The 13,044-nt window shown below is 40.7% G+C and overlaps 1 protein-coding gene across 1 annotated transcript in view; it reads right to left on the reverse strand.

Moving 5' to 3' along the window:
- The window catches only part of USP46 (ubiquitin specific peptidase 46), a 59,433-nt gene that overhangs the window by 21,533 nt on the left and 24,856 nt on the right, over positions 1 to 13,044 (reverse strand). The window contains exons 3-4 of the mRNA XM_039241098.1: positions 11,494 to 11,707; positions 9,875 to 10,104 (exon numbers count right to left, since the gene is read on the reverse strand). Coding sequence (XP_039097029.1) covers positions 9,875 to 10,104; positions 11,494 to 11,707 — 444 coding nt within the window. The remainder of the gene's footprint in view (positions 1 to 9,874; positions 10,105 to 11,493; positions 11,708 to 13,044) is intronic.

A 13,044-nucleotide genomic window follows, 5' to 3' on the forward strand; every position in this document is an offset into this window, starting at 1 on the left:
TGTTAAGAGAATAAACACAAACAGGCAGATGGGGAGTCCACACCTGGAGGACAGTTGTACAGAATAACTTTATGGTTCCACAGCTTCTTTCTGGGGAACATAATGCAGTCTGTTTGGTTTTGGAACCAGAAAATCAATTTGGGAAGCCACATCTACTAGCAAGAAGGGAAGAAGTCTGAGAGGTTATCCCCGCCTCTGTCTGCCCTCACCTCTGGCTGACTGCTGATGTTCAAGAAACACAATAATCACTGAAGAAGGTAACAGAATCCAGAGACTCTCAAATTTTACATCCGCAATGTCCTAGATATTATTCAAACCTACAATGGGTGTGAAGACCCAGGAAAATGGGAGACCTTCTTAAGACAACTAACACCAATCCTTAGATGACGCAGATATTAAAATTAACAGATGAGAATTTTTTTTAAGCAGATAAGAATTTTTAAGAAGCTCTTATAACTATCCTCAGTAAAGTAAAATATACTCACAATGAACCAAAAACCAAGAAATCTCAGCAGAGAAAAAAAAATAAAAAAAGAATCAAATGGAAATTCCAGAAATGAAAAAGTAATATGCCAGATCAACCTAACAATGAACTGGAGATGACAGCAGAAAAGAAAAAGTGGACTTGAAGACAGATCAGTAGAAAATTGTCCAATGAGAAGAATAAAGAAAAAAAAAAAGAATGAAATAAAAATGAACACTCAGAGAACTGTCAGAAAATAGCATACATATAATTGGAGTCCCATAAGGGAGGAAGAGAGAATAGGGCATAAAAGCTATTTAAAAAATAATGGCTGAATATTTCCTAATTTGGTAAAAGACATACATTTATAGAATCAAGATGCTCAACAAAGACCAAGTAGGATAAATGCAAAGAAGGCCAGCCCAGGCACATCACAATCAAACTGGTACAAGCCAAAGGTAAAAAGCAAATCTTAAAAACATCTAGAGAAAAACGACACATTACGAAAGAATGATGCAATTGGAAGCTGATCTCTCACCAGAAATTATGGAGGCCAGAGAGAGCGGAACAACATCTTTAACGTGCTAAAAGAAAAAAACTGTCAATGCAGACCTCTTAAAGTCCAAAAACAGATCCTTGAAGAATGAAGGCAAAATAAGGAGAATCATTAACAGACCTGCACTGCAAAAAAAAAAAGGTTAAAGGAAGTTCTTCAAGATGAAAGGAAATGATACCAGATGGAAAACCAGATCCTCAAGAAAAGAATGAAGAGCATCAAGAATAGTAATTTTGGGAGTGCCTGGGTGGCTCATTCAGTGAAGCTCAGGTCGTGATCTCATAGTTCATGAGTTCAAGCCCCATATCGGGCTCTCTGCTCTCAGCGCAGAGCCCGCTTCAGATCTTCTGTCTCCTTCTCTCTGCCCCTCCCCCGCTTCCTCTCTCTCTTCCTTTCTCTCTCTCAAAAATAAATAAACATTAAAAAAAAAATAGTAATTTTGACATTGCCCTGTGGGGTGTATAATGTTCATAAATGTAAAACATACAACAACTACGGCATAAGGACAAGGTAAGGTAGGGGCAGGCAGAAGGAATATGCACCTGTAAATTATAAGCTTTCTATGTTTTATGTGCACAGTGACATTAGGAACTGTAAGCGGACTGTGAAAAGTAAAGAACATATACCGTCATGTCTAAAGAAACAACCAATACACACACAAGTACATACTGAGAGGAAAACTAAAATGGAATTGTTCATATAAGCGTATGTACATGTACATCTATTCAACATATACATAGATTAAAATAATTTTTAAAAAAGCAGAGGAGGAACAAAAAAATAAAAAACTGAGGGGAAATAAATGGAAAATAAATAATAAATTGGGAGCCCCAAACCCACCCATTCCAATAATTTGCATTAGACATTAGTGGTGGCCTGGGGCTTGCAACAGAGATTAATTGCTGGGAACACAAGGGATCTTACTGGTGTGACAGAAATGTTTTAAAGCTGGATTATGGTGGGGCACCTGGGTGGCTCAGTCAGTTAAGTGTCCGACTTCGGCTCAGGTCATGATCTCACGGTTCGTGGGTTCCAGCCCTGAATAGGGCTCTGTGCTGACAGCCAGCTCAGAGCCTGGGGCCTGTTTCACATTCTGTATCTCCCTCTCTCTCTCTGACCCTCCCCTGTTCACGCTGTCTCTCTCTCTCTCTCTCTCTCTTTCTCTCAGAAATAAATAAAACATTAAAAAAATTTTTAAAAAAAAGCTGGATTATGGTGATAGCTGCACAACTTACCAAATTACTTTAAAAATTACTGAAAGGACGAACTTTATGGGATACAAGTTATACCTCAATAAAGTTGTTTTTTAAAAAGTAAAAGATTTATGAAGGAAAAACTGACAGAATTAGAGGAAGACATAAAATAACCCCATCATCATAGGTATTTTAAACTTCTTTCTCAGCAACTGATAGAAAGATTAGGGGGAAAAAATCAAGAAAAACATAGAAAACCTGAAGAACTCTATTGTTCGAATAATGTATCCAATAACTGCAAAATATATATTCTGTTCAACCCAGTGGTTCTCAGCAAGGGAAACTTTTCTTTCCAAGGGACATGTGGCAGCATCTGGACACATTTCCACTGCCACATATCGGGGAATGCTACTGGCATCTGGCAGGTGGAAGCCAGAGATGCTGTTAACCATCCATGATACACAGCATAGCACCCAAACATTCACCTGACTTTAAATATTAACAGTTCCAGGTTGAGAGACCTAGTTTTTTAGTACATTTACCAGGGTAGACCATGTGTTAGGCTACAAACATGTCACACTAAATTTTAAAAGACTGCAATAATCCAGGCTATCTTCCTGTTAACCATAGAGATTTAATTTGAAATCAGTAAAATTAAGGTGTCTAGGAAAATCCTAAATAACTGCAAGTTAATCAGCATACTTCTAAGTAATAAATGGATCAAAGGGAAAAAAGCACAAGAGAAACTAGAAAATATTTTGAATAACAAAGAAAAATCCCAATTTGTGGGATATAGCTAAAGCAGTACTTAAAGAGACATGTATAGGTTTAAATGTGCATCTAAGTAAACAAAAGAGCAAGGACTACCTTTTATGTTTGTTTTAAATGCTATATCCCTTGCACTTAAAATACTTTCCAGCGTTTAGTAGGTACTCAATAAACATTTACTAAATGAATGAATAGTTGACTGAACAAATGGAAAGATACCTAAATGCCGACAGTGGCATCTGGAAAACAGAATTACAAATGATTTTCATTTTATATGTTCAGGTGTCTGATTTGTGAAGAAATAATCCATAGGTATTGCATTTTTCTAACTAGTAAAACTTTTTAAACCTAAATGGTCCTTGTCTGGGAGAAAATAAAAGGATTATAGCCAACTGAAAACATACATAATTGACAGAGAGAGGATCAGGTTCTAAGAAAGCTTCTACTTGAAGGGGGCAAAAACAAAGAAACATGATCTCCTACTGGATGCAAATCTTTACTTAATTATTTTAGGGAGGGGATAGAGGTACAAACCTAAATAATGAAATTAAAAAAGTTACTGTAACTTTCCCAATTCCCAGTGTAAACTGCTTCCAGAATTTATAGTGTGAGAAAGCAGTGCTCAGGTAGATTGACCCCGCGGGGGTAGTATGAAAAATGCCTCTAAACCCTTCCATCAGGATTCTTCCCCGACTCAGACTGATACAGTCAAAAGCAATGGGTGATCAAGCAATTTTGTTTTTCCTTTCTATCTTCCCAGAAAGCTGCCAGATAATGAAACCATTTTCTTCCCACACACAAGGATCTCATTCTGGTCTAAGTGAAAATACAGCTTGTCTCCAAGGAAACATGTATGTCACGAAGACTCCAATACTCTCAGCAAGCACAGGCTACATCTTATTCTCCTTTCTTCTCCCCCAGTTCTGGGCATGGAGTTCCCCAAAGACTAGTTGAAAAGGTATCTGGGAACATTAAGTGACCCTGCCTGCTCTTCTTTTTAGTAGGTTACAAATCAATTCATAGAACAAATTAATATATAATATATACATATATACATATAAACCAGGAGCTTTCCAAGGGCCCTAAGTAATGGACATCCTATTCAAATGTGCTTAAATCCCCAGACTCCTTTCCTTGGTTTGGTTGAAAAGGTGACCAGGTGGTTATTCGACGCTGATCAGCCAGGAACTGAAAATGTGCTAGCTGAGAGCAGTGCCAAAGCACTGGGCTTAGGAAAAGTGGGAACAACAGCCCACCCGAGGGGCTCAGAATCACCACTGAGTGATCTCACCTGGGTGCATCACCCATTTCCCCCCTCCTCTTCTTACAGAAGAGCTCAGAAGCTCTACTGAATCAGTTTTAACCTCTGCAAATGAAGCAAGGAGGAGCCATACAACTGGTACTTAATAAAGCAGTTCTTCAGACACCCTTTTGGCTCCAGTGACAGATACAAATGTGCCTTAAAGCCCCCGAGAAGCACTAAAAACCACAAGTTTGCAAAGCAAAAACTCAGTAAATGGAAAGGGGGGAAATTAACAACAACAAAATTAAGCTCCAAATGGCCCAGCAAATCTTATAAACCAAGCAAAGGACAACCAAAGGAGCCCAGAGACTGGGCTGGAAAATCCCCATGCAGCAATTCTGAAGTGCCTCGATCAAGGTTATCTGGGCAAGTCTGCACTGAATTACCCCCTTAAAATAGTTTCTCCACAACTATCGCAGAGTGAAACCATTTGTCTCCATAAATCTCTCAGTTGACATTTGCACTGCAATCACAAGCAACATTTACAAAGGGTAAGACCAAGGGGGAAAAAATCATTGTTTTCTGAAAGCATGAAAGCCGCACAAAGAATTTTGCACAATTGGCTGAGGTGGCTACAAAGGCAAGGCTCCTAGCCCTCCCCCCCCCCCCCACCCCCCACTTCCCCAGGGGCTAATTTGCTGCTCTGGCTCTAGTGCAGTTTAATCCCTCTGTGAGATATCACCAATGCGACTTAAACACCATCTAAAAGGGCTGCTTGCCTTGGGCAGAGGACCTTACTCAAAGGGGCCCCATATTTCTCATCCAGCGAAGGAAAACTTAAATGTTACTTCTTTTACACTAAGTCCTCGACATCTTACAGCAACAACAACCAAAAAAGCCCGCAGGCTATGTATTTTCTTAGAAAGTAGAGGGCTTTTCTAACAGTTAGAGCTTTCTAAAAATGGAGTGCATTGCCTGGGGAGATTGAGTTCCCCATCTCTGGACAGAGGCCAAACAGATGCTGGTGACCAACTGGCTAGGATGTCACAGAAGGGACCCGGGCCCTGGTAGGGAAGGATTAGATGACTCTTAGGATCCCATCCAGTTAACCAATCTATGAAACGAAGGTGATTACCTAAGGAACTCCAGAGAAAACTCTTGCCTCAAAATCGAATCACTTTAGGAAATAAAATATACAGGTTTTTCAGAGTGCCATCCTCCATAAGGACACACTCGCACAAAAACAAAACGAAAGGATACACTCACACATTCACTTCCACAATCCAAGTATAATGACTGCATAATGATTAGAATCCCATTATAACAAACTAGGGTCTCACCCAAAAGTTTTGAAGGGAATCTCTGGGCACAGTAACCCCCCAGGAAGTAACAGGCTAGGTGACAGGTACTGATACACAAATATCTAAGGGGGCGATATCTGCATTTGCTGGGATCGAATAACCTGCTCATAGACAAAAAAAGAAACTACAAATGTGACTAAGCCTATCGTCTGAGCCTTCCTGAAAACTCTGACTTAGTTTTCCACAAGATAGATTTAGTAACCGTGTTAATTTCAAAGATAACCCAAAGGACCAGACCAGCTGCACCGTCTGCAGCAGGTTTCTTGGCTAAATGGAGAAGTGTGATGCCCCACTGTTCTGGTTCACCTGTCATATATTCACAGTACTCTGGTGCTTCTCCTTCACAGCATTTTAAACTCTTAATTACAAAACTAATTAATTACTTATTTATTAATGCCCATCTTCCATGCTGAAAGTTCCAGAAAGGCAAGGCTCTCACTGTATCCTAAGGATCTGTGCCTTTACGTAGCAGATAGGAGGCGGGGTGGGGGTAATTTACTGAATAAAAGAATATTCAGCTACATAGCCACATATTATCCAAAGTGAAGCCATCTAAGGATAGTAGGTATAGACAAGAACGTGGAAAAAGGAGAATGGTCATATACTGGATATGTAAAACATACAACCTCTTTGGGGGTTTCACATCTTCTGATAGGCATACCATATTTAGAGAGAGAGAGAGAGAGGGAGGGAGAGAGAGAGAGAGAGAGAGACATGGGGGGGGGGGAGAGATTTACCTATATTAGATTATAGGTACTGCAAGGTTCATAGCAGCATTGCTCAGATTTGCTCCAAATTGGAAACAACCAAATATCCATCACAGTGAAATAAATGAATTTGTAAAGTATGTGTGTGGTATATTCATGCAATGGAATGAATACTACATGGTGATGAAAATGAATGAACTAAAGAATCCTGCAATAACACAAAAGAATCTTACTAGGGATACTGAACAAAAAAGCAAAACCAAAAAATAGTCCAAAAAGAATACATATTATATGATTTCAATCATATCAAGATAAAAAAAAAAAGCCAAACGGAATGATACATTTCAGGGTTGCAAAAATAAATTGCAAGTTGTACCAAACACTCAAAGAACTGATACACTGCTATACACTGGCAGGACATTAACATGCAGGAGGCAAGAGAAAAGGCAGAAAATCCCAATAGGAAGTTACTGCAATTTAACGGATACCTCCTGTCACCTGTCAAGACCTGAAGGGGGCCTGAGCCAGGGTATGACTGTGGGGGCTGAGAAAAGTAGAGAATTAAAAAGGGGGGTGCCTGGTGGTACAGGCCTGGTCTGACTTTGCCTCAGGCCATGATCTCACAGTGCCTGGATTTGAGCCTCGCGTCGGGCTCTGTGCTGACAGCTCAGAGCCTGGAGCCTACTTCGGATTCTGTGTCTCCCTCTCTTTCTACCCCTCCCGGGCTCGCTCGCTCTCTCTCACTCTCTCTCTCAAAAATAAATACACATTTTGGGGCTCCTGGGTGGCTCAGTCAGTTAAGTGTCTCATTTGACACAGGGCATGGTCTCAGAGTTCGTGAGTTCGAGTCCCGCACCGGGCTCTCTACTGTCAGCACAGAGACTGCTGTCCTCCTTTCTTTCTGCACCTCTTTCTCTTTCAAAAATAAACATTAAAAAAATAATGATAAATAAACATTTTTAAAAATTTAACAAAAATAAAAAATAAAAAGAGATACAACAGGGATATCTGGCTGGCTCAGTGGGTATGCATCTGACTCTTGATTTGGGTGCACGTCATGATCATGCAGTTTGAGATTGAGCACGTCAGGCTCTGTGCTGACAGTACAGAGCCTGCTTGGGATTCTCTCTCCCTCTCTCTCTGCCCCTCCCCTGCTCACGTGCGCTCTCTCTCAGAATAAACAAACTTAAAAAAATTTTAAGAAAAAAAAGAGAGATACAACAGACAATCTGATGACAGAACAGATACACAAGATAAGGTGAGGATGGTGCCAAGGGATACTCCCTTATGAAAAAGAGGGAAGAAAGGGAAAAAACGACTATACATCTGCAAACTATAATATTTACAATATATCTCTAATTTTGATGCTTAAAAGTAGATGAAGGTATTCTAAAAATACATTCACTATCAAGAAGAATAAAAATCTGCAAAGGATTAAAATACGTAAAATGTTAAAATTCATGAGTTCATCCAAAAACAGTAACACAAAAGAAGGAAAAGGAGATGAAGTATTCCAAAGGTTACAGCCATGTTGGGAAAGTGATAAAAAATTAAGACAAAGATGTATATTGCAGAGTCTAGAGTAACCTCTAAGAGAATTTGAAGCTAACAATACAATAGACCCGGGGGGGGGGGGGGGAATGAATTGATATAAAAGAAGGGAAGAAAGAAAAAGAATCTAAAATAGGAGGGTTAAATAAGAACAAAGAATAGAATGGTAGAAACATACTGCCGTTTTTCCGTACCTGTTAACACCCCAGGACGCTTCCGGAATGTGGGAAATTCTACAAGACAAACCTGATTTATTCAACAATGAAATTGCAAGGAAAAGAGGAAGGAAGGGGAGCAGTGGGTAGTAACTTATAGATGGAGACACATACTGGCTAAATGCAGTGTGTGGACGTTTGGATCCTGATGTGAATTAACCAACCGCTTAAAAAAAAAAAAAAAAAAGACAAAAAAAGACATAGTCTGAGAAACCTGAACACTAATAATGATTTAAAAAATTATTTTTAGGTGTATTAATAGTATTGTACTTTTGTTTAAAAAATTTTTTTTCTTGTCTTTTAGAGATCTGTAACAAAGTGATAAAGGAGCTTCAAAGGAAATGCTATGTTATCTGAGATTTGCCTTAAAATGACCAGTTTGGCAAGGGTCGGGAGAAGGGGAGGCATGAAACAAGAAATGATCAAGACGGGCTGATGTGTTAACAATCATAGTAATACCCATGTGGGATTTACTCTACTATTCTACTTCCGTATTCATTTAGATTGTACTGGAATATAAAATATAAAGGGACAGAAGGAGAAAGGGAGGGAGGAAAGATCTCTAGATAGAAAAGTATGTGTAGAAAATGTTTTGGCAAGATAGATCTCAAAATGTTCAAGTGGCTCTGTCTGGGCAAATGTGATCACAATTTTTAGAAAATGTTACAAATTTATCATCTCTGGGTGGGGAGATCACTGGTACCTTTTAGTCTCTCTTCTCTTTTAGCTTAGCTAGGCTTATCTAGTTGTTTCTACAATGAACAGATCAGAATGTTGATTCAAAAGTTGTTTAAAAGGACAGAAGAAATACTGCCAAAAAAACAAAGAACCTCCCACTTAAATCTACATTTCTTAACCATTTCTGGGTCCCAGTCCCTTTGCAAAAACTAATGGAACTCTCTCCAGAAAATGCACAATCCCATTCTTCATATGATGTGAAGAAACTCCTAGTGAACTCAGAGGCTTTCTACGTTGTTGGTAGTTACAGTAAATAACAACAGCTGACATTTGTTACATATTTGCTACATGCCAAGCACAGCCCTATGTGCTTTCCAACTGTTAACTCATTTCATCCTCCCAAGCAATTCCATGACACAGGTGCTCTCACTGTCCCCAATTTACAGATGAGGAGAGTGAACACAGAGAGGTTGAATAATAGGCCCAGGGTCCCATAACTAAGGAATGGTGGAACCAGTATACAAACTCAGCAGCCCAGCTCTGTAGCTGGGCTTTTTGCTTCCAAACTATGAGGCCATTCATATGTGACGTCCTGCGTCCTACTCCAGAGACCATGTCTGCAAATTCAACTAACAGGAAGTACCCACCATGTACCAGACTGATCTGGACAGATGAGCCCACCCGGCCCTTGCAACAGCACCCTAAAAACACGCAGCTAACTGCGGCAGGATCGGAAGCCAAGCCCGACTTCCAACGACAAGTTCACCATCCCACAGATGATCCCCTTTAAGTGGGAGGGATGGTCTGTTCTAAGTCTCACATGATCTCCGCATGAGCAAAATCTTTTCAAGGTAACTGGCAGAGGGCTAGTTTAACAGTTCAATATGTGCACCCTAAATTCTGCCCGTGATCCAAAGAAATCCGATTTTTGAGATTTTTCCCTCATCAGTCTACTTTAGCCAGCTGCGACATCTTGGATGGAGACATGCTTCCAAAAGTTTGCTCATATACACAAATAGAACTGTCTGCGTGTATCAAAGACAACCGCCAGGCACTGTATACCACAATGCACTCACGCACAACACAGCCTGTACAGATACGCACGAGCAAATCACATGAAAAGCCCCCGCAATGCTCACAGTTTCACAGTTCAAGCATCGAGTTTCATTGGTGAGTGTTCCCTGAAAAATCTCATGGACCCAGGTGAGTTCTGGTTTATTATTCTCTGCAGGCTCGTTCATGTTGCCATTTTTTAATTTCCCGTTTTGTTTCTCCTGTTTCTTCTCTTCCTGCAGGATGTCCGCAATAGTGTTTAGCAAATAATTTAAAAATTCGTGAGCATCCTGCTGCATGTAGTTATCAAAGAGATCTGGAAAAGAGAAGGTCATTATTTCAATCTCTGGTTCTTGAAAAGCAAACAAAATGCTCAACTTTACATGCCACACTTCAATTTCTACATTGAAATGTCAAGTGGACAGGTATCACGTATATTCATCTCTACCGTGCAACTTTAATGGGTAAATTTTAAAAGAATTTTTGTTCATTTTCATTTTCTTGCCACCAAGAACTAAATTTCCCCTATCTCCCTAAAGTCATCCTGTATATAAAAAGCTACCGAAGTTTTTATTTGTTCTACAAAAAAAAAAAAAAACCCAAGAAATTATTTGAGAAGTTCCCTGATAAAACATCAATGTTTAATATGATGTGACCACCAACGATCAATTATTCATTTTGCAATTTATCTAGAGCAACAGGGGTCTCTCCCCAAAGATCATCTTACACCCTGAAACAGACTGGAAGCAGCTTAAATGAAACACATATGGCAGATGAGGGATGTATGTATCTATCTGATAGTGTTCTGAAACCAAAGACAAATGATTCCAGAAGCCTACCACTGCTCCCTGTCACAGGGACAACCAAGAGACGAAAGCAGCTGTGACACTTCATTATTAATCACATTCGCAATGAGACTTGGGAGTGCTCTGCTTCCTGCTCAGATTATTTTTATTCTGGTACATATAAACTACAACAACTTTAAAAGACAGCAATCAAATTAAATGAGACTTCCTAAAACAAACATCTGATTAACTGTGCAAGTCTGCTGGAATAAGGCTGAAATCTGGGATAAACACAAGTTGCCATATCCACTCTTTCTAGTTGTAGAAATTACCAACGCCAATTCTTCTTCTTGAATAAATTAGTCCCCACCACCACCTCTCCCGCAAAAAAACACACAAAAAAAAGGTGACAGCAGGGCATTTTTATAGTATAACGATATCAATTTAATATCCTTCAATTGTTTTAGGCAAATAAAAGTCAGGGGTATTATTTTTAAAAGAGCAGAGTCTCTGGTTAGATAATACACATCTACTTTAATCACTTGGGGCAAGCATATAAGAGTACTATTTTCTTCAATTATTCCATCAACCCATTTATTCCAATCAGTGTCCCGGCCTAGAAGGCTGCCTTGGGCAATTTTTCTCTTACCTCGATGATAACCCAGAATAAGCCCTTCCTGATGCACGCACGGCAAATAAAAAGACCACTCCAAAATGAAGCGATAAATCTGAATTAGTAAGCATATATTTTATCCAGTTTTGTTTGATGTTCATGTGGTGGAAAAGGAGAATCATATCTGCCTTTACGGTTAGCTGGCCAGACCATTTTCCCATGAAAAAAAGGAAGAGGGCAGATGCATTTTGAGGATCCACAGAACTGTGGATTCTCCTTATTCCGGACCTTCAAACACATCACTCACCATTCTCTTTTCTCAGCCTCGAAATGAACTTCTTTGGTGGGATCACGCCAACCTTCTTCTTCTGCGTGGCAATGCTGTGGAAAAGGTCTGCCAGGCACGTCAGTAAGTTTTCCTTCTTTTTTTGCTGGGCCTTGTATGCCAACACATTCTCCCGGAACGGCCGGCAGAAGTACAATGCCTGGAGCACGGAGTTACAGTAGCACGTGTTTCCGAACTGCCAACGGACAACAGGGATGGGTCAGTTCACGGTCTGGAGACGTGCCACCTCCAGTGGCAAGACGAACTCCAGCCTCTGCGGCCAGCCCAGATTTCCCAGGTTGGAGGCCTGCCCGCATGTTAGAAAACTGGCAAACCAGTCTACACACGCCAGTGACTATCTGAGCAACAGGGAAATGAATACAGGTTTCCATCAGCCTGGTGCCTCTCAGAGCCCATTAAAGTCCTTAAAGTAGATAGGAAGCTCTCAGCCTTAATTAAAAAAAAAAAAAAAAAAAAAAAATCTAAGGAGACCTTCTGGTGCTTACAAAGAAAGAAGAAAAATCGACATAATATGATGACGAAGGAAAGTAGCCGATTAATAAGAGAGGCCATGTGGCATGGGGCACCTCAGTGGCTCAGTCGGTTGAATGACCAGCTTCGGTTCAGGTTATAATCTCATGGTTCGTGGGCTTGAGCCCTGTGTCAGGCTCTGTGCTGACAGCTCAGAGCCTGGAGCCTGATCCGGATTCTATGTCTCCCTTTCTCTCTCTCCCCATTCCCCACCTCTCTTTCTCCAAATAAATAAACATTAAAAAGCAATAATAAATAAATAAATAAGGCCACATTACAACATATCTAAATTCATAGGACAGGAAATAAAAGTCCAAATCAGGGGGCGCCTGGGTGGCTTAGTCGGTTAGGCGTCTGACTTTCGCTCAGGTCATGATCTCGCAGTTTGTGGGTTCGAGCCCCACGTCGGGCTCCGTGCTGACTGCCAGCTCAGAGCCCGGAGCCTGTTTCAGAGTCTGTCACTCCCTCTCTCTCTGACCCTCCCCTGCTCACTCTCTCAATCCTAGAAGAAAAAAAAAAAAGTCCAAATCAGAAAGAAATCCAGGAAAAGGAACTACCGGCACAGCTGAACAGCCTCACCGACATGGCGGCCTGTTTTAGTTTTACTCTTCCAGGATTCTAGCGCCGCTGCACTTTGCTTCAGACCCATGTCCTCGTGGACTCCAGAGCAACAGGGAGAAGAGGTGCCTCCCAAGGTCATCCCACCAGCTCCTTCGCTTCAAACTCCTGAGTCACCCTCAGTCTTTTTTCTGCCATGACGGCGAGTGTCCAAACGCCACGGCACTCAGGTCCTGGTCTCCCACAATCACATGAGGACTCACACCTAATAGTCTGCTCCTCTCAAAACCCACGGAGACTCAGATTATGATTCAAGAGGGGAAAAGTCACCACCTCACTGGTTCAATGGACTGTGACACCAACTCTGTGGAAGAACACAGCCCAGGCTATCACTTCAGAAACCTTCACACAGAGGAAAATGAAAAAGGAAAAATCTAAAGAAAC

Source organism: Hyaena hyaena, unplaced genomic scaffold (assembly GCF_003009895.1).
Source record: "Hyaena hyaena isolate Hyena2069 unplaced genomic scaffold, ASM300989v1 scaffold_187, whole genome shotgun sequence".
In the NCBI taxonomy this organism is placed as follows: domain Eukaryota; kingdom Metazoa; phylum Chordata; class Mammalia; order Carnivora; family Hyaenidae; genus Hyaena; species Hyaena hyaena.